The sequence below is a fragment of the Perognathus longimembris genome, chromosome 6, assembly GCF_023159225.1.
Source record: "Perognathus longimembris pacificus isolate PPM17 chromosome 6, ASM2315922v1, whole genome shotgun sequence".
Lineage (NCBI taxonomy): Eukaryota > Metazoa > Chordata > Mammalia > Rodentia > Heteromyidae > Perognathus > Perognathus longimembris.
This window is the reverse complement of record NC_063166.1, coordinates 69,299,524-69,323,846: the sequence shown is the minus strand read 5'-3', so window position 1 is coordinate 69,323,846 and position 24,323 is coordinate 69,299,524. Positions and strand designations below refer to the sequence as shown.

Genomic DNA, 24,323 nt, shown 5'->3' with positions numbered 1-24,323 from the left:
ACTGGAAAAATCACAAGTGGGTTCCAATTCAGAAAAGCCTGGAAGGCAGTCAGGACTGAAAGAAGTGTTAAAGTTGGGGAGTGGAAAGTAGAAAATGAGTGAAGATGTGGGACACGAAGCTCTTCACAAGATTGCCCAGGGAAGAAAAGGAGGAGATCAGGGCTATGAACAAGGCAACAGGAAGATGTTAAACATTCTCGGTAAAGATGGCGGCTTTAAGCTGGGCCCAGGGGCTCACGCCTACAATCCTAACTACTCAGGAGGCTGAGATATGAGGATGGCAGCTTGAAGCCAGCCTGAGCAGGAAAGCCCATGAGACTCCTATTTCCTATTAACCACCAAAAAAAGAAAAAAATCAGGAAGTGGGGCTGTGGCTTAAGTGCTAGCCTTGAGCAAAAAAGCTCAGGGACAGTGACCAGGCGCTGAGTTCAAGCCCCAGGACTGGCACTAAATAAATAAATACAAAGAGGAAGCAGCTATTTCAGGCACTTGGAAGACTGCTCAACCATCCTTTGACCGTAAGGTGGCCGGGTCCTGAGACGCCCCACTCCAGATTTCACAGGGACCAGAATCCATGGGCTGACCACTTCCTCTTTGCCTTTTTCTTCAGCCAAAGTTGTTCTTTCACCTCCCAGGCCCCTCGCTGAGAGCAAGCCCGCCAAAAGGGCTGTGTCTAGCTGAGAGGGTGGTATTGGGGACATGGCTCCTAGGTGGTCATGAGCACTAAATCCCAAGTACTTGGTTTCTACATCAGTTTACTCTGTGGCTTATATGTATGAGTCTACCTTCCTCACCAGGGCAGACGTCTAACTCTTCCTCATCTTTGAACCCCCAGCGCTGGCTTAAAGTAGGCATTAAATTCATGGTGAGTGGATTGGATAGAGGGAGAAGAGGGGAGTTGGCTGCAACAGTAAGAGCCAAGGGGGTCGTTGGGCAATAATACCTCTTACTCCTCTCAAGTTCGAAGTGGCGTGAAAAAGGAAAGAGCCAAATAGACATCCAACTAGTAGCTCTACCAGTATTATGGGTAAAAAATTAGGTTTGGGCAGGGTGCTGGTAGCTCACACCTACAATCCTAGCTATTCTGAAGACTGAGATCTGAGGATTGAGATTCAAAGTCAGATGGCTAAAAGTCTCAGTCCTTACAAAAGCAAAACAAAGTGGAGCTGTGGCTCCAAGTGGTAGAACACTAATTTTGAGTGAAAAAGCTCAAGGACTGCGCCCAGGCTCTGAATCCAAACTCCAGGACTGATAAATACATGCATGCATACAAAGCTAGGTTTTGCTCCATAGCCAAATGGATTTGCTAAAATCCTCCCAGAGCTAGACATTCTGTCATCCTCCTATGAAAGGGTAGCACTTTGCCTTGCAGGGGTGGGATTTCCTGTTCCTCTTCGTCTATAATAGGACTAATGACAGCACAGGGAGGAGAGGAGTGAGGACATGGAAGAGGAGGGTCCAATTCACACTTCCCCTCCCGCCCTCCTCTTGTGGAAATGTAAGTGGGATGGACTTCCCGCCACTGGAGGGGATGGGATGAGTGGATGGGAGCACAGGGTGGAGGGGAGGAAGACATGGGCAAAAGCATGAGACCCGTCATCACTATAGACCTAGACCTTTGTGAAACAATGCTAACACAAGGTCCAGTGTGCTGGGGAGGTATGTGAACTCGAGAGTATGCATACGTGTGCAGGAGACAGGACTGGTCTCCCTGATCTGGGATAGGATGAGAAGCCAGATCCCCAAGTGGGTAGAAGGGATTAACTCCACCCTACTGATAGGGCCAGTAGCCATCTTGGTCTTCAAGGCCAGTCTTTAGAAAGACCAAAGATAGGAGCAGCTGGTTATTGCTTTGTCTTCACTTGGCCTGTGCCCTTTCACAGCCTGAAAATCTCTGAAATTCAACAGGTACTAAGCAAATAATCAGATTAGCACAGTTATTACAACTTAGTGAAGAAAACTAGAGATGCAACCCTTGTGACTCAGAAAACTTGGCCTCACTGGTTAAGCAGCAGAACCATTGTTCCAAGCAGGGGTCTGTGACTCAGTCCAGTGGCACAACCGTAGTCCCTGGGTCCCAAGCCCTGGGGGAGAGCTCAGGATACCAGAACTCTGAATCCTGGTCTCCTGAAGACCTATGTGGTTCTCTGTAAACAGTGAGTCAGTCATTGGAGCTGCTTCTGGGAGGCTGCTCCTCTGAGCCACTCTTCCCCTTGGGGCTGCTTCCTGCTATCCTAAAATACTGTTTTGGAACCTTCCCAACCTCTGTGTCATCATGCATAGCAAGGCCCCTCGAGGCTCTCCGTGGCGTGGCTCTGAAGGCCTTCCTCCCAGCAAGTCACCCTGTATCTCAGGCCCCGCCTCCTTCTGGGGCATCCTGGCTCTCCTCTAGCACCTGCAATACCCCGCTTGCCATTCTGCATTACGTTTCCTCATCTTTGTGGGGCTTTTGTTTTGTTTTGTTTTTTCCATCATGGTACTTGAACTTGGGACCTGGGCTCTGTTCCTGAGCTTTTTCACTCAAAATTAGTGTTGTACCATTTTGAGCCACACAGCCACTTCGGGTGGTTTTAACTGGAGTCACACAGACTTTCCCACCCAGGCTGGCTTTGAACTGCTATTCTCAGATCTCAGCCTTCTGAGTAGCTAGGATTACAGATGTGAACCACTAGCGCCCGGCTCATCTTTGTGTTTTGAGACATGGTCTTAATGTGTAGCCCCATCCAGACTCCACTTTGAGATCTTCCAGCTTCAGCCTCCTGAGTATCGGCATCCTAAGCAGTGCCACCAGGCCCAACGACAACATCGTCCTCATCTTTACTGTCTAGCTCAAGCTAGTCTTAGGATTTCTTACTACCTATCCCTTCGTCTCTCCAGCTCTTGGATCAGGGCACTGGGTGCACTGTGGCTGTCCCCTGGCCCAGTCAGTCTAACATGAGAGCAACTTGCAGCTGGAGCGCTGCACCAGCCTCTGCTCCCATCGCCTCCACACAACACACACCTGCCCAGGCGCCACTCAGCTGGGGATAGACAACAGATGAGGCTAAATGGCCCCTAGCAAGGCCCAGCAATGCCAGGCAGGCGCCTGACACACCCTCTGGACAGGGAAATATTTTCCTTCATCTTAATAACAGTCATTAGGGGCCTATGCCCCACTGCACAACAGCCAGGGGCTGGACTTGAGTCTGCCCGATGGCTCCCATCACCCTGGGCCAGCACCCCGAGGCCCACCTCCAAGGTCAGGAGCCACCTGTCTACCTTCTCATTGCCCTTTATCCACTCAGCCACAAGCCAGTCCTGCAGTTCTGGGGAGACTATTATTACCATAATGTTAGGAATTGCTGGGACCCTCGTCTCCTCCATTCAGTCTTCCCACCCTTGCCCTCTCCATGGACCTCCCTGTACATACACTGAGCACTGAAGACCAGAGACAGAGGCCAGGGCCAGACATTCAGCATGCATCCTCCTGTGGCCTGCACGGGCACAGCCTCTGACGGGGTCCAGATGCTCATACGCAGCCTAGCAGGCACGCAATCACAGACAGGACAGATGCGTACAGCCCAGCACAGGTGCCCCTCTGAAAATGTACGTGCACAATCAATGTGTATTTAGTTGAAACTTAGGAAATTATCAATGATTTTTTTTCTTTTTCATCTTCAAGTAGTTATACAAAGTTGCTATTTAACAAAGCAGTTTGTGAATATATCTCAATGTTATCCCTTTCAATGTTCTCATTTCTCCCGTACCTATCCCTCACTCTTCTTTTTTTTTTTTTTTTGCTTGCTTTTTTTTTTTGCCAGTCCTGGGCTTGAACTCAGGGCCTGAGCACCGTCCCTGGCTTCTTTTTGCTCAAGGCTAGCACTCTGCCACTTGAACCACAGTGCCACTTCCGGCTTTTTCTATTTATGTGGTGCTGAAGAATTGAACCCAGGGCTTCCTGTACACGAGGCAAGCACTCTACTGCTAGGCCATATTCCCAGCCCCTCCCTCACTCTTCTTAATGTTGTAGAATATACATTGGATAATGTTTTTTTTAACTTACAAAATGAGATTTTTTTTTTTACTTACAAAAATATATTGCAGAGGCTGGGATATGGCTTAGTGGTAGAGTGCTTGTCTAGCATGCATGAAGCCCTGGGTTTGATTCCTTAGCACCACATAAACAGAAAAAGCCAGAAGTGGCGCTATGGCTCAAGTGGTAGAGTGCTAGCCTTGTGCAAAAGAAGCTAAGGGACAGTGCCCAGGTCCTGAGTTCAAGCCCAGGACTGGCAAAAAATAAAAAGTATTGCATACAAATGGGAACAGAGGTAAAGTACAGAGCCAATTTTGAACCTCTATGTTCTTTCTATTGGCATTATTTACAAGAGCCAATAAATGGGAACACTTCAAATGTCTACTGCTGCATGAGTGGATATGAAAAATACAGTGGGATATTATTTGGCCTTGGAAGGAATTTTTTTTTTTTTTTTGCCAGTCCTGGGGCCTGAACTCAGGGCCTGGGTGCTGTGTCCCTGAGATTCTTTTTGCTCAAGTGTAGAGCTCTACCACTTGAGCCACAGCGCCACTTCTAGCCTTTCCTGTTTATGTGGTGCTGAGGAATCAAATCCAGGGCTTCATGCATGCCAGGCAAGCACTCTACCACTAAGCCACGTTCCCAGCCCACTGGAAAGGAAATTTTGACACATGCTACATGGATGAACCTTGAGGACATTATGCTAAGTGAAAGAAGGCAGTCATGAACACAAATGCTACATGAGTCCCCCAAAGTGCAGTCCCCTGTATTCATACACAGAAAGTAGAATGTGGTTTCCAAGGGCAAGGTGGGAAAGGAGAAATAAGGACTTATTATTTCATGGGTGGGTAGTTTTAGTGTGTGTGTGCGCACACACCAGTCTTGGGGCTTGAACTAAGGTCCTGGGTACTGTCCCTGAGCTTTTGTGCTCAAAGCAATGTTGAGAGACGGCTCCATTTCCCACTTTTTGGTAGTTAATTGGAGATAAGAGTCTCATGGACATTCCTGCCTCAGCTGGCTTTGGACCCAGATCTTCAGATCTCTGCCTCCTGAGTAGCTAGGATTAAAGGCATGAGCCAGCATGCCTGGTTTTAGTTCTCTAAGATGAAGAGTTCTGCAGGTAAGTGGCGGTGGTATAAATGTGCTTAATGTCACTGAAAAACATTTCAAACGATTACATATATATTATTTACACACACGACACAGAGCCAAAAGTGTGTACCATAAGGTTGGCATACACAACAGGGACAAACATAACTAGGTAAGCAACACAAAAGCATGCCTGCTCCCCGTCCCAGGGAAGCCCTTCTCCAACTCAGATAAGACCCTGGTTCTCCCCTTCAAACAAATACGGAGATAAGGCCCTAATGAGGGCCCTGCCACCCCTCCTCCCCCACTGCTTCATCCTCCCACGGCCTGGCCTTGCCTTGTTCACCCAGCTCTCCCCACACCCACAGAAGAGCCCCCCCCCCCCCCGCCTTCCAGGGCCTGGTGCTCTCGTTTCGGCCCCTGCACTCTGGAATAGGATGGAATCATTTCAGCCCCTGTGGCTCCCCTATGTCTTCCTTGGGCTCCCTGCATCTATCTTCTATTTTTTGTTGGTCGTGGGGCTTGTACTCTGGGTCTGAGCACTGTCCCTGAGCTCTTCCTCCCAAAGCCAGCACATTCTACCACTTGAGCCACAGTGCCACTTCTGGCTTTCTGGTGGTTAATTGGAGATAAGAGTCTCACAGACTGCCCTGCCCGGGCTGGCTTTGAACTGCAATCCTCGGATCTCAGTTTCCTGAGTAGGATTACAGGCATGAGTCACTGGCGCCCGGCTTTGTCCCACTTTCTACACTGTGCAAAGAGCCTGTGGTGGTATGGGACAATGGCAGAGCAAATGAACTGGACAGGGTGAGAGTGATAGGCGCGGGGCATTAGGACCCTGCTCTCTTCCCCATTCTTAATCGGCTTCACACCTATGTAGGAAGGTGGTTACCATTGGTACTACCCCCCCCCATTCCCCCCAGCTGCTAACACTCTTCTCCAGAACAAACCCTCCATCCTCCTATGGTCAGATCCCACATTGTGGAACTCTGACCACAAATGCCTGTCGTATTTTCTTCCCAGGCCGAGAGCAACCTCAGAGTTGAAGACGGCGGGAATGCTGCCGTCTGGACCTGTGTCTGAGGGGTGGGCTGTCGTTCTCCAAGCCCTCTGCCTGGGGGAGCATGCAGGACCTGTGGGAAAGGTCACTCCAGACCATCTGGCTGAGTTTTGGGGTGGATGGAACCTGGGGGACATGCGTTCCAATGTGTCCTGGCCTTTCTGGGGAGCAAGGGTGAGCTCTTTTACCCGAGGCCCTTGGATGGATGGCTTAGAGAGGAAGTGAGGGTGGGGCTAGGGGCTGTCAGCACTGCTGTCCTAGGGGCCGAATGTGGGGTCATGGCCAGCTCTACATTATAGGGTTTGGGTCTGTTGATATGAGTTAGTTTGATCAAAATGTTTGGCCTGTATGTGTCTTCCTGTAGACAGACTGCATATTGGTTATGTGTCAGTCATACTGCATGTGCCAGTACTGGGGCTTGAATTCTTTCAAGGCTGGCACTCTATCACTTGAGCCACAACTCCACTTCTGGCTATTTACTGGTTAACTGCTGATAGAACCTTTGATTTGTATGCCCAGAATGGCTTCCAATAGGGATCCTCAGATCTAGCCTCCTGAGTACCTAGGATTACAGATGTGAACCACCAGTGCCCAGCCAGTACATCCGAGTGTCTTGAGACATGCATGGATTGTGTACTGTGTGTGTGTGTGTGTGTGTGTGTGTGTGCGCCGCCTTTGTAACTCTGAGCAGGCCCAGTGCTCCTGCCCCACCTCTGCTGGTCCCTAGAAAGTCGGGGGTGCAGGCTTGCTAGGAGCCCGGTGGGGTGGGTGGGTGTTGCCTGGGCGGGGAGGAGAAAGGAAGGAGGAAGCTGTGTGTGCTCAGGACCTGGCCCTGCGGCGTCCCTGGGCAGGCGAGTCCCAACAACAGGCAGACAGGTGGGGCTGACCTGACAGGTTCCCGAGGCCCGGGGGGCCGTGGGGCGGAGCGTGACTGTAACTTAGGGAGGAAAAGAGTTGGGTGCCACACACAGGCAGGCTGTGGTGGTGCTGGAGTCTTCTTCCTGCTGCAGCAAAGCCAGGGGCAAGTCATGGAGCCCACCGGCGGGTGAGGCACGAAAGGTGCAGGGCATGGCGGGGCCTCTGCGGGGCCGCGTGGAGGAGCTGAAGAGGCCTTGGTGGCGGGAGAGCTCGCCGCTGGTGCTGCAGCACAGCGAGGCGGCTCGGCTGGCCGCCGATGCCCTCCTGGAGCGGGGTGAGGCTGCCTACCTGCGGGTCATCTCTGAGGAACGGGAGCTGCCCTTCTTGAGCGCCCTGGACGTGGCCTACATGAGCAGTCATGTGCGCAGAGGGCCTGAGCTCAGCGAGGCCCCCGGAGCAGAGGCCTCGGGACCCGACCGGCTCAGCCTGCTCTCGGAAGTCACTTCAGGAACCTACTTTCCCATGGCTTCTGATGTAGACCCCCCAGACCTAGATCTGGGCTGGCCTGAGGTTCCACAAGCCACAGGCTTCAGCCCTACCCAGGCTGTGGTCCACTTCCAGAGGGACAAAGCCAAGAACATCAAAGACCTGCTGCGTTTCCTCTTCAGCCAGGCCCGCACGGTAAGGGTCTGGCCCACTCATTTCACAGGGGTGGGGAAGAGTGGGGAAGAGGGTGCAGGGAGGAAATGGGGACAGGCCAAAAGGCCTCACAGTGGAGCTGGGAGTACAAGCTCTGACCTCGTAGGAGATCGCAAGCTGCTAAGAAAGTGTGTGTTCTATTTCCCTCCTCCCTCCTTGGCAGCCCAAGAATATTAACAGATAAAGAGCAGACAGGGACCTCCAGAGCTCCATACTACCCCTGACAGGGCATATGAAATTGTGTGAATTCTATCTTTCTTAGGAAGGGATCCATAACCTTCCTCAGATTCCCTAAAATTTATAAACCCCAAACTAAGAACATGTGATTAGCTTCTATTAGTTATTACAAGGATCTCAAGGAAGAATCTAACATCTGAGCTACCTCCCTGACTTACAGAGGAGGAACCCAAGGCCAGGAGTTGCTGAGAATTGCCCTGGGAGGTCACGGGGTTAGGCTCTTGGAGAGAGTGAGTTCCCAGACTCAGATTCTAAGCCGTGGTTCAGCCTCCTCCTCCTGCTGGCCCTTGTCCAGCTGAAGATGCAGCACAGGATAACGAGCTGGACCTGAATCAGGGAAGCGGGGATGGGAGGAGGGGGCCGTGCATAGGCTTCTGCACCATCTGGAGGGCTAAGGGCTTAGCTCTGCACCAAGGAGTGAAGCAGAAGCTTCTGGGCTCAAGGGGAAGAGAAGCAATCATGAGAGCACACAGACATGCTTGGGAAGGCTCCAATATAACTCCATGACTGATCTTCTGACCCCTACTCGAGACAGGGGGAATGGACACAAGGGCCTCTGGTAGAATTTGAGATAGGGATAACCTGCTGTAGAGACCAAGAGCCCAGGATGCCACGATCCTACTGGTAACCCCCAGGTCCTTGCTGGCAAGCCTGCCTGCACCCCAGGCGGGGGAGTGCTGGGCCCGATTGGCATCGGAAATGGGGGTAATTAGTGGGGCTGTTGTCTCACTGTCTCCCTTTGATCTTTCCCGCCTGTCCTGCTCCTCTCCTCCATTCCTGTGCCTTGCCTGTCCATCCACATTTAGATCCCTCTGCTCCAGGGCTAGGAGCCAGGGTCCTGCGCTGAGCTATCACTGAGGCCCAGAGTGACCTTGGAAATGCTTCCTTTCCCTGTGGCCCAATGTCTTCATTTGCTAAGAAGGCAGCAGGAAGGCATATTGAGCTTCTCTTGTCTACTGAGCATTTTCACGTTTAATTCCCTGGAACTCTGACAGGCAGTTGTCACTCCACAGAGGCGGCTCCCGGAAGTGAAGTCATTCCCCCAAGACCCTAGCTCTAGGAAGTGGCAGTGTTTGGGTTTGGATCCGGTTCTCTCTTGTTCCACAGCTGCAGTGTTGAGTTCTGTATGCCCCTCTAGCCTTCAGACCCTTCCCAGGAGGGCACCTTTAGCAAGTAGATGCAATGGGAAAAATGGATGGCTGGAGATGCAGATGTTTGGGTTGCAGAACTTACGTGGGCCCCTACGGGAGAAAGGGCACAAGCCCTAGCCTGCAACTGAGTAGAAAACTCCGTTCCCCTGGGTATGGTGAAGTTAAGGGAGCCCAAGTGTCACACCAGACCTTCGCAGCTTCACAGGCCGACCAAAGCTATGTATGGTGAAGGCCCCGAGGACTCCAGCTCTGGCCCGAAGCTCTCTCCCTTGAGAAGGGAGCCTCACGCAGAGTCCTTGGGTCAGAGCCATGGCTGCTAGTAGTGGGGTGAGCATGAAGAACCCACCTGGGAACTCAGGTGTGGGCTCTGCCTCTTCCTCCTCCCCTCGGTGGACCTCAATGTAGACTAGGGCTCTGAATTCACATAGTTGGTTTACAGACATCAATCTGATGACAAACTGTGTCCACAGAAACACACACACACACACACACACACGATTTTTTAAACCACCAGGGATTTGAGACTGTCAATTCTTCACTCGTATCCAAGTGGCACTACTAACATCCCATCGTAGACACATGTGCCTGCAGGCCCCGGCCTCCTGGTCTTTGGTCCCATGCTTTTGCGTAGAAGCTGGCACGTGCTGAGCTCTCTCTCTCTCCCTCTTGCAGGTAGTGGCTGTGGTGATGGACGTGTTCACTGACATGGAGCTGCTGTGTGATCTCATCGAGGCCTCCAGCCGGCGTGGGGTCCCTGTCTACCTTCTCCTGGCTCAAGAGAACCTAAGGCACTTCCTGGAGATGTGCTACAAGATGGACCTCAATGGAGGGCACTTGCCGGTCAGTGTGGGCCACGGGCAGGGACTCAGAAGGGCAGAAAAACCAGCTGGTGGTCCCCAGGGAGCCCTGGGATAATGGAAGGGAGTGGAACACTGGATTCCCTTAGCTGTTTGAGGTCACAGGCCTTGAGCCCCACTGTCTGAAAAATGACCCTCTCAACTTCTGTCCACCCTTGGCCCAGAACATGCGTGTGCGAAGTACGTGTGGGGACACGTACTGCAGCAAGGCAGGCCGCCGCTTCACGGGGAAGGCCCTGGAGAAGTTTATCATCATCGACTGCGAGCAGGTGGTGGCGGGCAGCTACAGGTAAGTGAGGGAGCGGGCAAGGGGCCGGGGCCTGTGCCAGGGACTGGTGTGGGTGCCTCAGATTTGACCGCTCTGAATGTGTCTCCATCCATCCCTTCCCACATGTCTCCAGCACCTGCTGTGTGCCAAGGCACCAGGCAGGGCCCAGGCAGGCGTGGGAGTACGTTGGTCTTGGAGGAGGCCGCTGTGCTGGAAGATTCCTTTGAATGCCCTTCGTGTAGGAAGTAGCTGTCGCATAGGGGCGGGGAAGGGACTTTGGGGCATCCTCAATGCTGGTTTAGTGGGGGCCTTTGAGGTGGGCAACCGTGTGCCCAAGCATTCAGGTAGGGTCAGGACAAGCAGACTCTGGAATCAGAGCTGAGGGGGAATGGAGTCTTGGCCCATTGCTGGCCTGCTCTCCCGTCAGCCCCAGGCTGTGCATGTGGGACCGTGACCCCCGCTCTTCCATCCTCAGCTTCACCTGGCTTTGCAGCCAAGCCCATACGAGCCTGGTGATGCAGCTGAGGGGCCGCATCGTGGAAGATTTCGACCGGGAGTTCCGCTGTCTCTATGCTGAGTCGCAGCCGGTGGAGGGCTTCTGGAGCAACGAGGATCTGCTCTCTCCCTGTGCGCCACAGCCTCCCCCAGGGGCCCTGACCTTGGGGCCTGGGAACCCAAGCCCCCCGTGTTCCTCACCCTCGGGCACCAGCCTTAGCAGCGTCAAGTGCTCCCCACTCATGGGCCGTTCCTCCTACCTGGCTCTACCCGGAGGTGGTGGCTGCAGTGAAAAGGGGCTGGGGTCCTCCTCGCCAGGCCCTGTCCGCCCAGACACCGGTGGCCAGCCCTCTCTGCATCGCCAGCTGTCAGACCCTCACCAGGGCTCCCCTCCTGGGCCCTATAGAGCCAACCTGGGCAAGCTGGGGACATCCCCATGGTCCCAGTCCTCCCCTGCTCTCAACCACAGTAGTGCCACTTCCTCAAGCTTGGCAGCGAGGTCACCTCTTCTCCCCTGCCCCCGACCCCTTCTCCACTTCTCCCGGGGGGGCCCAGCCCTGTCCCAGCTCCCAGAGAATGGGTTCCCAGGAAGCCACGAGCCCAACCCCTCACGAGGCCGCTGGGCCTTTGGCACACCCCTGGAGACAGTAGAGGAGAAGAAGGCATCGTTGAGTCAGAGCCATGGTCAGCTGGACCTCCTGGTCCCCTTCCCTAGAGCCCGAGACGCAGGAGGGACTGATTCTGAGGTTGCCCCCACCTCAAGTTCTGTACGACCTGGTGAGCAAGTCCCAGATGGCAGGCAGGTGTCCCTGAGCCGGAGCTACAGCCAGCTGGATCTCCTGTCTCGAGGTCAGGGTGCTGGTGCTGCCCCGGAGTCAGGTTCCCTCAGAACTGCTGGCCCAGGCTCCGAGGATAGAAGGCTGTCACCAAATCCTAGCTGCAGTCAGCTGGATCTCCAGACACAGAGCCCTAAGGCTAAGGGCTCCAGAGTACCCCCAGAAGCCAACTCCTCAGCCAGGCCTGGCAAGCCAGGTCTAGACGGGCGACGGCAGACCCTCGGCCACAGTCAGCTGGACCTCATCACCAAGTTTGGCCCATTCCGGAGTGAGGGGCCTGGGCCCAGTGCTTTGCCAGGACCAAGCCCTGCTCGCATGATGGGAGTGGGCACTGGGGATGAGAAGCGGCGAACTCTGGGCCATAGCAAGCTGGACCTCATCACCAAGTATCATCAACTGCAGGGTGCCAGGCCAGGACCTGAGCCCAGCCTCCCCGCGGAGCCCCCAGGTGGCAATCACAATGGTAGTAGTCATGACCCTTTCGCACCTGAGAAACGGATGACTCTGGGCCACAGCAAACTAGACCTCATCACTAAGTACAACAAGTCCAAGTTCAAGCTGCTCCGAAGTCGATTTGAGTCCTAGCCCTGCTCCCATCAGGGACAGATCCTTCTTTCATCTATTGAGACTTGACTTGCTCATATCTCACACTCTGAGGTGCGAAGGTGGAAGTGTGAAGCCAGAACAGCATAGGGAGGGGAGGGGAAGCACCTAGAAGCCCAGGGCAGACACTCTCCAGTCTCAAGATTCTTATGTGAATACAGGTGCATGCACACACACACACACAGAGTCAGGAAATGGAAATCAGAACTGTTGAATGCCTACTGTATGCCGCTGGACACATCACAGCAATTACTCTAGCATCCTTTATCCTTATATCATTCTATCAGATGGATTTCTTGTTGGTGTATAGTTACAGAAAAACAGGTATTATCCTTTGTTTCCATGAATGTAGAAACTGAGACCTAGAGAATTTGGATGATTTACAGAGAGGCAGGTACAGGGAAAATGGTAGAGTAAAGATCTCTGCCAGACTATATCCCCAACTCCAAAGATCACATAAATATGAAAATCTTAGCAATTCATGTGTCCCTATGTATACAAACTACAAGCACTACAGAGATGCTCCCAAATGTCTATGTAATATACACAGCACTGACAGGACACACACCACCAACTGTATATTCATAGAAGCAAAGAGTAGGTACACCCAAGCCCAGGTGATTAACTCAAATACTCAGAACTGCAGGTAATCAATAAATATCACCTGGCAAAATGAGTACACAAACACAGGTATTCAGTGCACACTATAGACTCCTCTAGCATTCATAAATTATAAATATGTACACAACCCAACACACACACACACACAACTAAGTTGTGTCCTCAGTCCTGCCCTGGGCAAGCCATAGGACCTACAGAGAAGTCAGACTTCAACCCTGGGAGGTAAGGATTGAATGCATAAAGCACTTGAGAGTAAGAGCTGAATCAAGTGGAAGATTAAGGGCAGAGGGACAGAGGTCAGTCATGGAGACGGTGGAGTGGTCAAAAGTGCTTACAGGAAAAAGCCTTTAAACCAAGCCTTGAAGGATCAGGGAAGTTTTTGACAAATGGAAGTGAGAAGAGCGCTTAGTGGAGAGTGGGTAAACTAAGGAGGTAAAATACAGCGCACACACACACTACTGCTGAGTGTCTCTTGAAGCACAGGTTGCCTCAGGTTGTGGGCTTTTTTTCCTGAGCTTACCACCTTTCTGGTACCATATACATAATACAAATATCAATAAAGGCAGATATGGCTAGATCCAGTAGCAGCCTGATATATCTTGAGGAAACTAAACAGCAGATTGGGGCTGGGCAGGGCATTATCGAGCTGATTACAGTAGGTCCCTTGGAGGAGCGGATGGCTTCAAGGAGGACTTGAGGTAAGGGGTTCCAAGCCCCCCTCTGCAACATTCTGAGACACCCTGAAGAGTTTATAGATTCTGCAAAAGGCAGGCTAAATTCACTCCATCCCTGAGAGCAGTGACCTTGGCCAACACCACTATCCAGGGACAGATGGTGAGTGACAGAGCATGGGTGGCCAAGCACACTGGGGAAGACTGGGAAGCCAGTCATTCCCACATCCTTACCCACTCTGGACCCCTTCCCTTCCTGCTTCATCCATCCTTCCTCTTTCCAATACAGTCCTCAGCCTGTTTTCCTCTGCTTCTCCAGCCTTTTGATCCTGGTCTTGTTCTCCTCAGGCATCAGCCCCAAATCTCAACACGCAGTCCTGCACTCCACCTCTGCTCCAGATCAGGGATTTCTGTTTTCATGACCCATCTGGATTTGTCCACTTTCTCAATGTAGTCCCCCCTACACCTGCCCCTTATCCCATTAGTCATCCCAGGCTCCTCCTCTCCCTCTGGCCTCGGATCTGACCAGCTCCACAGGCTTGGGAGGATTACACCTCCCAGTTACAAAGCTCCTCACGAATGAATGAGCGAACAAATCAAGGCAAGCAAGGATGCTGGGGGCGGGGCCAGGCGAGCGGGGGGGCGTGTTCAGGCGGGGCGGGGGGCGGAGCCTGGCGAGACGGCGGCCGACCCTTCGGCCATCATAGAGCCCATCCAGAAGGTGGAGCTAGAGTGGCCGCGTGCGTAGTTGGACACGCCATGCTCTCCCGGAAGTCCCTGCGGTCCGAGGCGGAAACGGAAACCAGTTTAGGGGGCGCTAAGTAGTCGCGGCGTGTGGAAGTTGAGGAACCTTGGTGAGCAGATGAGGGAGGCCCCGAGGGTCAGTTCCGGGACCCGCGGTTGCGGGCGGGAGGATTCGGGACCGGGAAGCCCTGGCAGGATCCAGTGGGCGGGACCCGAGGTGTGAGGGGCCGGGAGGGGCGGGGCCGGGGGAGCGGCGTCCCGGTGAGAATCTGTTCTTCCCGAAGTCCTGGTCGCGCAGCCCTTAGGCCTCGCTCATGGCGGTCCGAGCGTCGTTCGAGAACAACTGTGAGATCGGATGCTTTGCCAAGCTCACCAACACCTACTGCCTGGTGGCTATCGGCGGATCGGAGAACTTCTACAGGTGTGGCGAGCGGAGGCGGGGAGGGAGGCCGGGTGCCGGGAGGGGCCGGCTGCCAGCCGGTGACCACCGAGTCCATGTCCCCACAGCGTGTTCGAGGGCGAGCTCTCCGATACCATCCCCGTGGTGCACGCGTCCATCGCGGGCTGCCGCATCATCGGGCGCATGTGTGTGGGTAAGGCCGACGGAGGACTTCGGGGGAGAGTGCCACAGATCACTCGCTAGTCATTAAGCATACTCCTGGAAAGCACGCGGCGTGGCTCGACCGGGGGTTTCCAGGCTCCCCTTTACTGCCTCGCGTTCGTTGATTGTGGAGTTTCTGTCGCAATCTCCCTGGCAAAGGTCCCTCGCCCAGCTAGGGAGTAGTTGTGAATTCAGTGCTTTCGCCCTGGATGGTACTCCTCCTTCCTAACGCTTCTGGGAGGTAGGAATTGAGCTAATTCGGCCCTCGAGGAAGCTGAGCCTCAACTAGGTCCCACGCCTTGGGTGGAGGAGGATTTGCATCTCTTCGTTTACTGTCTGGTTGCTTCCTCCTTCTGAGCGTTTGTTTCTGCATCTGTAAAACGAGGGACTAAGATTCCCAGACCTCCTGTTCTTAGATTCACGTCTCTAAATCTTAGATTCACGTTACCACATTTCTGAGATCCCTACTTCCTAAACTCTAAAAGCATTGTTGACTCAGGCTTTGGGTCCTTTCTTTAATCTGTGTATCATTACTGCCACCCCTTGTTTCTTAGTTTTGCATGTTGCATGTCGGGGGTCATACAGAAAAATTTGTGTGTTTTTTTTCCCCCCACTTAATTGTTTTGGTTCCCTGTCCTTGGGTTTGAACTCAGGGCCTGGCGCTGCCCCTGAGCTTTTTTTCCCCCTCAACACTAGCACTCACTCTACAGCTCCACTTCTGGCATTTTGGGGGGATAGTTTATTGGAGGTAAGAGTTTCACGGACTATCCTGCTCAGATTGGCTTTGAACCCTGATCCTCAAATCTCATTCTCCTGAGGAGTTCAGGATTATAAGCAAGAGCCGCCAGCACCCCGGCTTAATTTTTTTTTCTTTAATCTATGGTGGCCTCATGCATTTTCTTTTTTTGGGGGGGGGGGCCAGTCCTGGGCCTTGGACTCAGGGCCCGAGCACCGTCCCTGGCTTCTTCCCGCTCAAGGCTAGCACTCTGCCACTTGAGCCACAGCGCCGCCTCTGGCCGTTTTCTGTATATGTGGTGCTGGGGAATCGAACCTAGGGCCTCGTGTATCCGAGGCAGGCACTCTTGCCACTAGGCTATATCCCCAGCCCGCCTCATGTATTTTGATTCACTAAAAACACCCTGATCTTAACAACAAAACATCTTACCATATTCATTCAGAGGACTTGAAGCAAATTCTAACAGAAGAGGGATTTTAGCCCATGGCCCTTTCAAAGACAGGTTGAGAATTGTAGTCTAAAGGGATAAGTAGAGGTTTAGTTGCCACATGTTATTGTATAATGCAGGTAATTTAATACACAAGTATGCCACAGTGTATTCCATTCTAGTGACAGACACTTGGGCAATTTCCCATTTGGTCTGTTAGGAATATTGATGTTCATATATGTTTATATTTCCACTAAATATATAATACTTAGCAGTGGGATGACATAGTCAATGGCTGTTTGCTGTAGTAGATGCAGATAATTATCTGCAGTAGTTGGCCAGTTTACACTGATCAAAATATAAGCTTTTCATTTTTGCATATAAGCCTTTCCCGTCCTCCATATATTGCCAACACTTGATATTGACAATCTTTAAAAAGGAAGGACTGTGCTGCTAGCTGGATTTTTTTTTTTTTTTTTTTTTTTTTTTTGCCAGTCCTGGGGCTTGGACTCAGGGCCTGAGCACTGTCCCTGGCTTCTTTTTGCTCAAGGCTAGCACTCTGCCGCTTCAGCCACAGCGCCACTTCTGGCCGTTTTCTGTATATGTGGTGCTGGGGAATTGAACCTAGGGCCTCATGTATATGAGGCAAGCACTCTTGCCACTAGGCCATATCCCCAGCCCTGCTAGCTGGATTTTTAAGTAGAAAGATACAATTATAATGCTTAAGAACCTTTATGTTACTCCTGCTTGAACTCCCTTCACTGCCACCCTAGTTTGATGAAGGTGGAAGGGACAAGGGTTATTGGGATAGATCCCTGGGCCACTAAAGTTTTCCCAGAGAGTCCCTGGTTCCCTTGGTTTGAGCTGGAGGGCTGGAATCTCAGCTTAAAACTGTCCTGAGGAAGCCAGATGAGCTGGGCTTTGCCGGGTGGTGGTTTCCTCATAAGGGTGGTCCTTATAGCCCAGAAAGCAACTTTCATGTTCATGGTTTTTCTTTGCCCCACCTTCCAATTTGGTTCTCTCCAGGGAACAGGCATGGGCTCCTGGTGCCCAACAATACCACTGACCAGGAACTGCAGCACATTCGGAACTGCCTGCCAGACTCAGTGCAAATCCGTCGGGTGGAGGAGCGGCTCTCAGCTCTGGGCAATGTTACCACCTGCAATGACTACGTGGCCTTGGTTCACCCCGACCTGGACAGGGTGAGGCAGCCTAACTTGGCCCAAGAGTCACATGACCAGTCTCATTAGTGGTTCTTTCCCTGAGGCAAGAAGTAGGGGTCCCATTTGTGGTTTCTTTTTCTGTCTTGGCCCTCTCAACCTCACATACTTGTAGGAGTAGTTTTAATAAGGCCTTTGTATAATCAGAAGATGGGTAGACATTAATCCATTAGGGTTAGGGAATTGGCCCTTCTAGTATAGATGATTGACAGTTGAGCTGGAGTGTGGGGGGCTATGGTATAGAGAAAAAAAGGCAGCCTGTGTAGTCCAGCCCTATATGTTCTGGGCATGCCCAGGCATTAGAGGTTCCATAGCTGGCCTACTGTAAGCTGTATTTTCCCCAGTCTGAGGGATGCTACCATATGCAGGCTCATTGTGGAGAAATAAGGGCTCAGAAGCCAAGCTCTCAGGAGTTTTGGCTTGCAGAGCCCTCTAAGTGTTCTAGACCTGGAGCAGAGGTACCTTTGGCCAACAGGAGACAGAAGAGATTCTGGCTGATGTGCTCAAGGTAGAAGTCTTCAGACAGACAGTTGCTGACCAGGTGCTAGTAGGAAGCTACTGTGTTTTCAGCAATCAAGGAGGGCTGGTGCACCCCAAAACTTCAATTGAAGACCAGGATGAGCTGTCCTCTCTTCTTCAGGTCCCCCTTGTGGTGAGCATTCCTACTTTCTGAACCCCCATCTCCTGCCGAGGCAGATGTTTGCCCACTGTTTGAGAATCTGGTTATTTATTATCTGTTTTACTTTGTTTTTGGGATTGGAGCTTCAAGCCTGGGAGCAGACACCCTGGGGAGGCAGGGATTGGCTGTCGGGGCCACGCTCCATGCTGAGCCCGTCCTTTGGCAGGCGGGCACGGTAAACCGAGGGAGCGAGGTGATTGCTGCTGGGATGGTGGTGAATGACTGGTGTGCCTTTTGCGGCCTGGACACAACCAGCACAGAGCTGTCCGTGGTTGAGAGTGTCTTCAAGCTGAACGAAGCGCAGCCGAGCACCATTGCCACTAGCATGCGGGATTCCCTCATTGACAGGTATCTGGGGCTATTGTAGGGGCTTATTTTGCCTTTGAGGGTAGGGGAAGAAGATGCAGCCTAGATTGAGAAGCTGCTAAGTAGTGATAGGATAAAGCCAGCAAACAGTTCTTGGGTGTCTGCTCATCTTGAAATACTCAGTTCTGGAGGCACACTTTTCCTATGCTACATCTTACTTGATCATTGACCATGTTTTACAGTTTATGTCTGAACTATTGGCAAGGGAAAGTGGTGAGACTTCTTAGTACTCTCAGCTAGTTCCTTCCATACATACCTAAGGGAATTCTTGAATGGTTGGAGGTGGATACTGCAAGAATATTGCAATTTGGATTTTTCTGAGTTAAAAACAAAAATGGATCCCTAACCCTAGAGATTCTGAAGTGTCTTAATCATTTAAAGAATAAAGATTCCTTAAGTTTCTGAAACTTTATAATCAATGCCTCCTAAAACTAATAAAATTCTGTATTTAACAGTAAAGCTTTAAGAAGTTTTAAAAGTAGGGGCTGGGAATATGGCCTAGTGGCAAGAGCGCTTGCCTCCTACACATGAAGCTCTCAGTTCAATTCCCCAGCACCACATATATGGAAAACGGCCAGAAGGGGCGCTGTGGCTCAGGTGGCAGAGTGCTAGCCTTGAGGGGGAAGAAGCCAGGGACGGTGCTCAGGCCCTGAGTCCAAGGCCCAGGACTGGCCAAAAAAAAAAAAAAAGAAGAAGTTTTAAAAGTCAGGCAGAATTGCTAGTAACCCACACTGACGGGTCAGCATTTTCTGTAGTAGTCCTCACCTGGAAAGTTAAAGGATAGGTATTGTAAAGGAAGCAAATACTCCTCAGCCTCTGGTTTTTGGTAGTGGTTTGTTTGTGGTGCCATGAACTTCATGGTGAAGCTGCCAGATTGAATACAACAAAGAAGTATGTTATTAATCTCAGAGAGTAGATCTGTCTTCTAGCCTTGTATTTGTGGCCTTTTGTATTTTGTTAACATAAAGGAGAGTTCTGGAAAAGAAGGCCTAAGTTTTGGCCCCAGCCTGACCACTGAAGGACTTGTAGTTTGGGCATGTCACTTTCTCTGAGTCTCCTTGTTCTTTTTGCCAAAGTTCTGGTGTAAGTGTGGTACCTGTGTGCACACCTGCATTACCAGTACTAGGGCTTGAATATAAGTCCTTGAGCTCTTGTTCTTTTTCACTTAAAGTTGGTATTCTACCACTTGATCCACACCTCCACTTCGAGGCTTTTGCCAATTAATTGGAGCCCTTTGGAATTTTCTGCCCAGGCTGGCTTTGAACCTCTATCTGCAGATCATTGCTTCCTAGGTAGCTAGGATTACAGGTGTGAATCCTCAGCACACAATTGAAGCTATCGTTTATGAATAAGCTGTTGGGTAAGTTGGCCCATCTGAGTGCACAAGAGAATTGCTTTCTTATACTCATGGTCTTGCATTTGCTTGGCAGGCACTTCACCATTTAAGCATTTCCCAGACCTTTTTGCTTTATAAATCTATTCAAATAGGGTCTCAAATATGTGTACAAGCTGGCCTCCTGTTTATACTTCTAAAGTAGCTGAGATTCTGGCTTGATTCAGAGCTGGCATCTTGAGAACGTTTCACCTAGGCTGGCTTTGAACTGAGTTTCTCTGCACTTCTGCATCCTGAGTAGCTAGCATTACAAGTTTGAGCCACTACACCCTGCAGAAAGTAGTATTTTTACTCCTTAAGCACTGTATTCTAGACTGGACTGTGGCATTAGGTTGTAGTCACACCTGGAACCTGAACAGGACCAGGTGGGGCCGAGAGTGTAGCCTTCTGGGCTTATGCTAGAACAAAGGTCTAGGGGTGGGGCAAGGTGTGCCCTGTGAAACATGTTGACAAAGCCACCTTTTCTCTCTGCAGCCTCACATGAGTCACTTTTTATGCTGTTCTGCCAGCGCCTGCGTGGACTTCAGCTCTCTATTCTTGCTTCGGCTTGTCTGTACCAGATGCTGGCAGGGAGGTGTAGCAGAGAAGTCACCGGAACTGACGGACTGCCCGGGCTGTCTTCACCTGTGCCATCTCTTGAATCTTGTTACTCAGAAATCTGCCATGTCATGCTGACTTGTCAGTCCCTGTGGCTCCTGGAGAGCGTTTTGCTTTCCTATGCCACCCCATTAAAGGGCATTAAATACCTCTCAGCATTCCAAGTGTGTTGTTTGTGGGCCTCAGCTTTGTGCAAACTCTTCCCCAACCTCCAGCTGTTCCATGGTCCTGTGAAAGTTGTGTGAGGTTGGGGGCTGGGAATGTGGCCTACTGGTAGAGTGCTTGCCTCATACTTGAAGCCCTGGGTTTGATTCCTCAGCACCACATATACAGAAAAAGCCGGAAGTGGTGCTGTGGCTCAAGTGGTAGAGTGCTAGCCTTGAGTAAAAAGCCAAGGACAGTGCTCAGGCCCTGAGTTCAAGCCCCAGGACTGGCAAGAAAAAAAAAAAGTGTGAGGTTGTCACCCACGGCCCTCACCCTCATCAGGATTAGACTTCCAGAGCAAGAGGAAGAAGCACCTTTCACACTAGTTCTCACGTTTCACCCAACTTCTGTCCTGAGTTTCTCTAGAAGTTGGTAATCTTTATACTTTTTTTGGGGGGGGGGGAGTGGGGGTTTGTCATGGGGCTTACTCATGGCCTGGGCACAGTCCTTGAGCTCTTTTGCTCAAAGCTAGTGCCCTACCACTTTGAGCCACAGTGCCCGCTTTCTGGTGTTTAATTGGAAGTAGAGTCTCACGGATTTTCCTGCCTGGTCTTGCTTTGAATTGTGATCCTCGGATCTTAGCATCCTGAGCAGCTAGGATTATAGGAGCCACCAGCCCCCGGCCTGGTGTTTCCACTTCTTTCCTACCCCAGTGAGGAGGACCCGGTAAGTGCTGGGCATCTGGCCCCGGTACATTCTCTGTGACCTAAGGTGGGTGGGGTTATCGTTTTCTGCTTAGAGTGCTGGGGAGTGAGTCTGGGGAGCGCGACGTAAGTACCTGAGCAGCGTGTGGGCGGAGCCTCGGAGTACTTGGGCGGGATTGGTCAGTACCATTGTCCCGCCCCTGGGCTGGGAATCCCTGGTTTCTGTCGGCGCGGTGACGCCATCACGTTAGCGCGCGGCTGTACGGGGTGTCGGGGACCCACAGCTGACCGGCAGGCCTGCGGGAGGGGAGGGGCGGTGCGGATTGGCGTCCGGTTAGGCTGTTAAAGAGCGGACGGTCTTCCCATCCTGCCATGGGCTCTCAACTGAGCGGCGGCCAGGGCGCCTCGGAGCAGGCGCAGCCCCCGCCCCCTCCCCCGCCAGGGCCAGGGCCCCGGCCCGAACCCGGCCCGTGGGGGCAGCTAGAGGACGTGCGCTTTCTCATCGTCTGCACCCCCTGGTACTGATGTGAGCTGCCGCCGCCCCGTCCTCATGCTCCTCCAGCCTGGCAGAACCCTTGTCTTCTCTCTCCACGCAGTGTTTCTTGGACCCTCAACGCCGGTGCCGGGAGACAGGAAGACAATTCGGAGAGGTCGTGGGGGCTGGAAGTTCCCCCAGAGCTGCCTTGGGCTTACCGGCTCCATCTAACCTCGAACAACCCCGAACTTCCATTGCTAGCCTGCACCCTAACGCAGCTCCGATCTTCGTGTTCAACACCTCCCCTCTCCACCTGTCTGGTCCTGTACAGAGCCAGATCCAGGCCAGGCTTTCTGGTAAGACCCTGAGGCTGATGAACACCTGCTCTGTCTGACGCTCACTGCTAGAACTGAGCTCCTACCTGCGGCCCAGGCCTGATGCCATGTGCATTGACTTAGAGACGTCATTACCCGAGCAGCTGCTCCCCACCCGAGGATGACTGAGTGGTGTGGCAGATAAGGCATCCCGAAGCACTCCCTCCTGAATTAAGCCTACTCTTAAACCTGTTCTTTGTGCTCATACCCCAGCGAAATGACACACTGTATATTTTTGTTTTATTTAGAAATGATTTAAAAAACATTATACAAAGGCTGATCAGTTTAAAATGTGACCGACATGGAAATGTGATGTTCCCCAGGCTGAGGGGGCTGGGCTCTAGGGCCCCCCGGTGCTTTGCTCCTCTGACTGCCCTGACCTGGGGCGATGGACAAATGGGTGACCACAGGCAGGAGAATCCGAGATTGGAGGCCTCTCGGCTGAGCCCACGCCGGGCCTGGCCCTGCATCCCTCACATCTGCAGCTTGGGCTGCCTGCCTCCATCTCCTGCTCTTTCTTAGCTGGCCTTGTAGTACCAGGAAGCCATGGGGAGCCTGGGGAGCCTAGAGCTTTCAAGAAGTGAGAGCACCAACCTGAGGAGTGGAGTGGGACCAGGAAGAGGCAGGGAAGGAGGCTAGGAAGGGATGGACAGAGGAGACAGTGATCTAGAGAGGTCCACAGATGGGACATAAGACCTAGCCAGCCCACTGGGTGGTCCAAGCAGGTAACAGAACCTCTCTGTGCTTCATCGGAGGGTATGATAAAAGTTACCCTTGGCCTCTCAAGGGCCTACATGAGTTCCATGTGAGTGGACAGGTGTGAGCTAATAAAGTGCTTTGCAAAGTATAAAACGCTGTACAAACCTATGTATCACTAATATCTCTGCAGTTGTTCCCCGCCTGCCCCAGGGAGCCTGCCCTTGGCCAAAATGAGAAAAAACAGAATGACGATGACGGGGGGGCACAGTGGAACTAACATGGGAGCCTCTGGGACAGGAGATTTTACTTGACAGTTCCCAAGGCAGCAGGAGTCCCTGTCTTTGCTACAGGCTAAGCCGACCCAAAGTTCAGAGGCCACAGGGTAGGGACAAGGCCCATGCAGGCTCAGAGGGTAAGGGTGGCATCTGAGACCCTGCCAGCACCCTGAAGACTGCCTGATGCTGCTTTTTGGCTTTGGCAGAGAGCCAGTGATCATCACTGCACCCTTTGGTCTTGCGTAGGGCTTCTCAGTGACAAAGCAGGGCTCCCTCTGCTAGACTGGAGCGAGTCAGGCTGAGCCCTAGGAACTCCTGCCAGCAAGTGAAGAGTGGGCCCAAGAAGGTAAAAAAGGGAGGCCCCTAGATTTGGGGCTGCTACCAGTTGGGGTACCCTTTTCCTAAGAATGAATGCAGGAAAATGGGCCCAGTAAGCTAGATTGCCAGGGCCAAGATCATAGCATAAACACGGCTTCTGGATTGAGAGATTGAGTTGCCTCAGGGTTGCTGGAGATATGGGCATTAAGTACTTCAGAAGGCCGCACCTTGCTCCGAGGCCATGACTGTGGTGGTCATCTCTAGAGCCATCTCTCACCTAACTAGTCAGGCTACAAGCAGGAGGCTGGGGCTGGGCTCAGGGTTAATGGAGAAGGGCATGGAGGATGACCACAAACTCGGTCCAGCCTCTGGAAACAGGGTCAGTTCCTGCCCCAGTTCTTGAGCCTCATGAGAGGACCTCAGTTAATTCTGGGATGCTAGCATGGCCTTAGCAGCACCTTGGTCCTTATCGCCTGGGGGAAGGCTACCACCACGCTGGCCTCATCACTAAGACAATCACCTCTAATTCATCTAAAGCCTTAAGCAGCCTTTGCAAAATGGGACTTGAAACAGTAGTGACAGGACATTTAAATATTCACGATATGACATCTGGGTCCTTGTTAGACCCAGCTGGGTCACAGCCCCGCCTGCAGCATGTGACTTTAAATCCTGGGTCACAGAGGAGACTTGACAAGTGGATCAGGGTTCCTGAAGAATCTGCCATTTGCCAGCAGGAGAAACCCAGGCTTGTTGCCCATCATGTTGGCAGCAGGGGTCCTGTAGCCTTGGAGGACAGTGGGGGTAAGGGTAGAGGGACATCTGACCAGCAGGTGTTGGCAGAAGGTGACCGGGACTAGTGGCATCTCCCAGGTGGGGGATGTGAGCTAGTGCTGGCTTGCCACAGAGGGTGCTGGGTCCCAGCCAGGACCAGAGCTGTGGTATCTCATGGATACCACAGGGTACAGTGACCATAGGGGCTCCTCCTGGTATGGTCCCTGCCTCCTGATAGGCCCTGGCCTATTCCCTTGAGATAGTAGGCCCAGGACAGAAGCCTGGCAACTGGGTGCCAGACACCCACCCTGGGACACAGCCACCATCACTCCCTAACCCACAC

General features: G+C 52.2%; 3 protein-coding genes across 4 annotated transcripts; all 3 read left to right on the top strand.

Annotated features, from left to right (window-relative positions):
* Window positions 1–7,229: 7,229 nt before the first annotated feature.
* Fam83c (family with sequence similarity 83 member C) lies at window positions 7,230–12,147 on the top strand. The gene is made up of 4 exons (XM_048347461.1): window positions 7,230–7,700; window positions 9,779–9,946; window positions 10,128–10,252; window positions 10,707–12,147. The coding sequence occupies exons 1-4, from the start codon at window positions 7,230–7,232 to the stop codon at window positions 12,145–12,147; spliced, it is 2,205 nt and encodes a 734-aa protein (XP_048203418.1).
* Window positions 12,148–14,210: 2,063 nt separating this feature from the next.
* Eif6 (eukaryotic translation initiation factor 6) lies at window positions 14,211–20,382 on the top strand. 2 transcript variants are annotated; one of them, XM_048349074.1, is made up of 7 exons: window positions 14,211–14,311; window positions 14,486–14,622; window positions 14,709–14,794; window positions 16,992–17,167; window positions 17,661–17,837; window positions 18,031–18,212; window positions 20,098–20,382. In XM_048349074.1, the coding sequence occupies exons 2-7, from the start codon at window positions 14,516–14,518 to the stop codon at window positions 20,105–20,107; spliced, it is 738 nt and encodes a 245-aa protein (XP_048205031.1). In that variant the 5' UTR covers window positions 14,211–14,311; window positions 14,486–14,515; the 3' UTR covers window positions 20,108–20,382. The 2 variants fall into 2 exon arrangements, with proteins under 2 accessions (XP_048205031.1, XP_048205030.1); XM_048349073.1 differs by having other exon boundaries at window positions 14,211–14,319.
* Window positions 20,383–21,320: 938 nt separating this feature from the next.
* On the top strand, window positions 21,321–24,323 carry Mmp24os (MMP24 opposite strand). Its single transcript, XM_048349071.1, has one exon. The coding sequence runs from the start codon at window positions 21,441–21,443 to the stop codon at window positions 21,591–21,593; it is 153 nt and encodes a 50-aa protein (XP_048205028.1). The 5' UTR covers window positions 21,321–21,440; the 3' UTR covers window positions 21,594–24,323.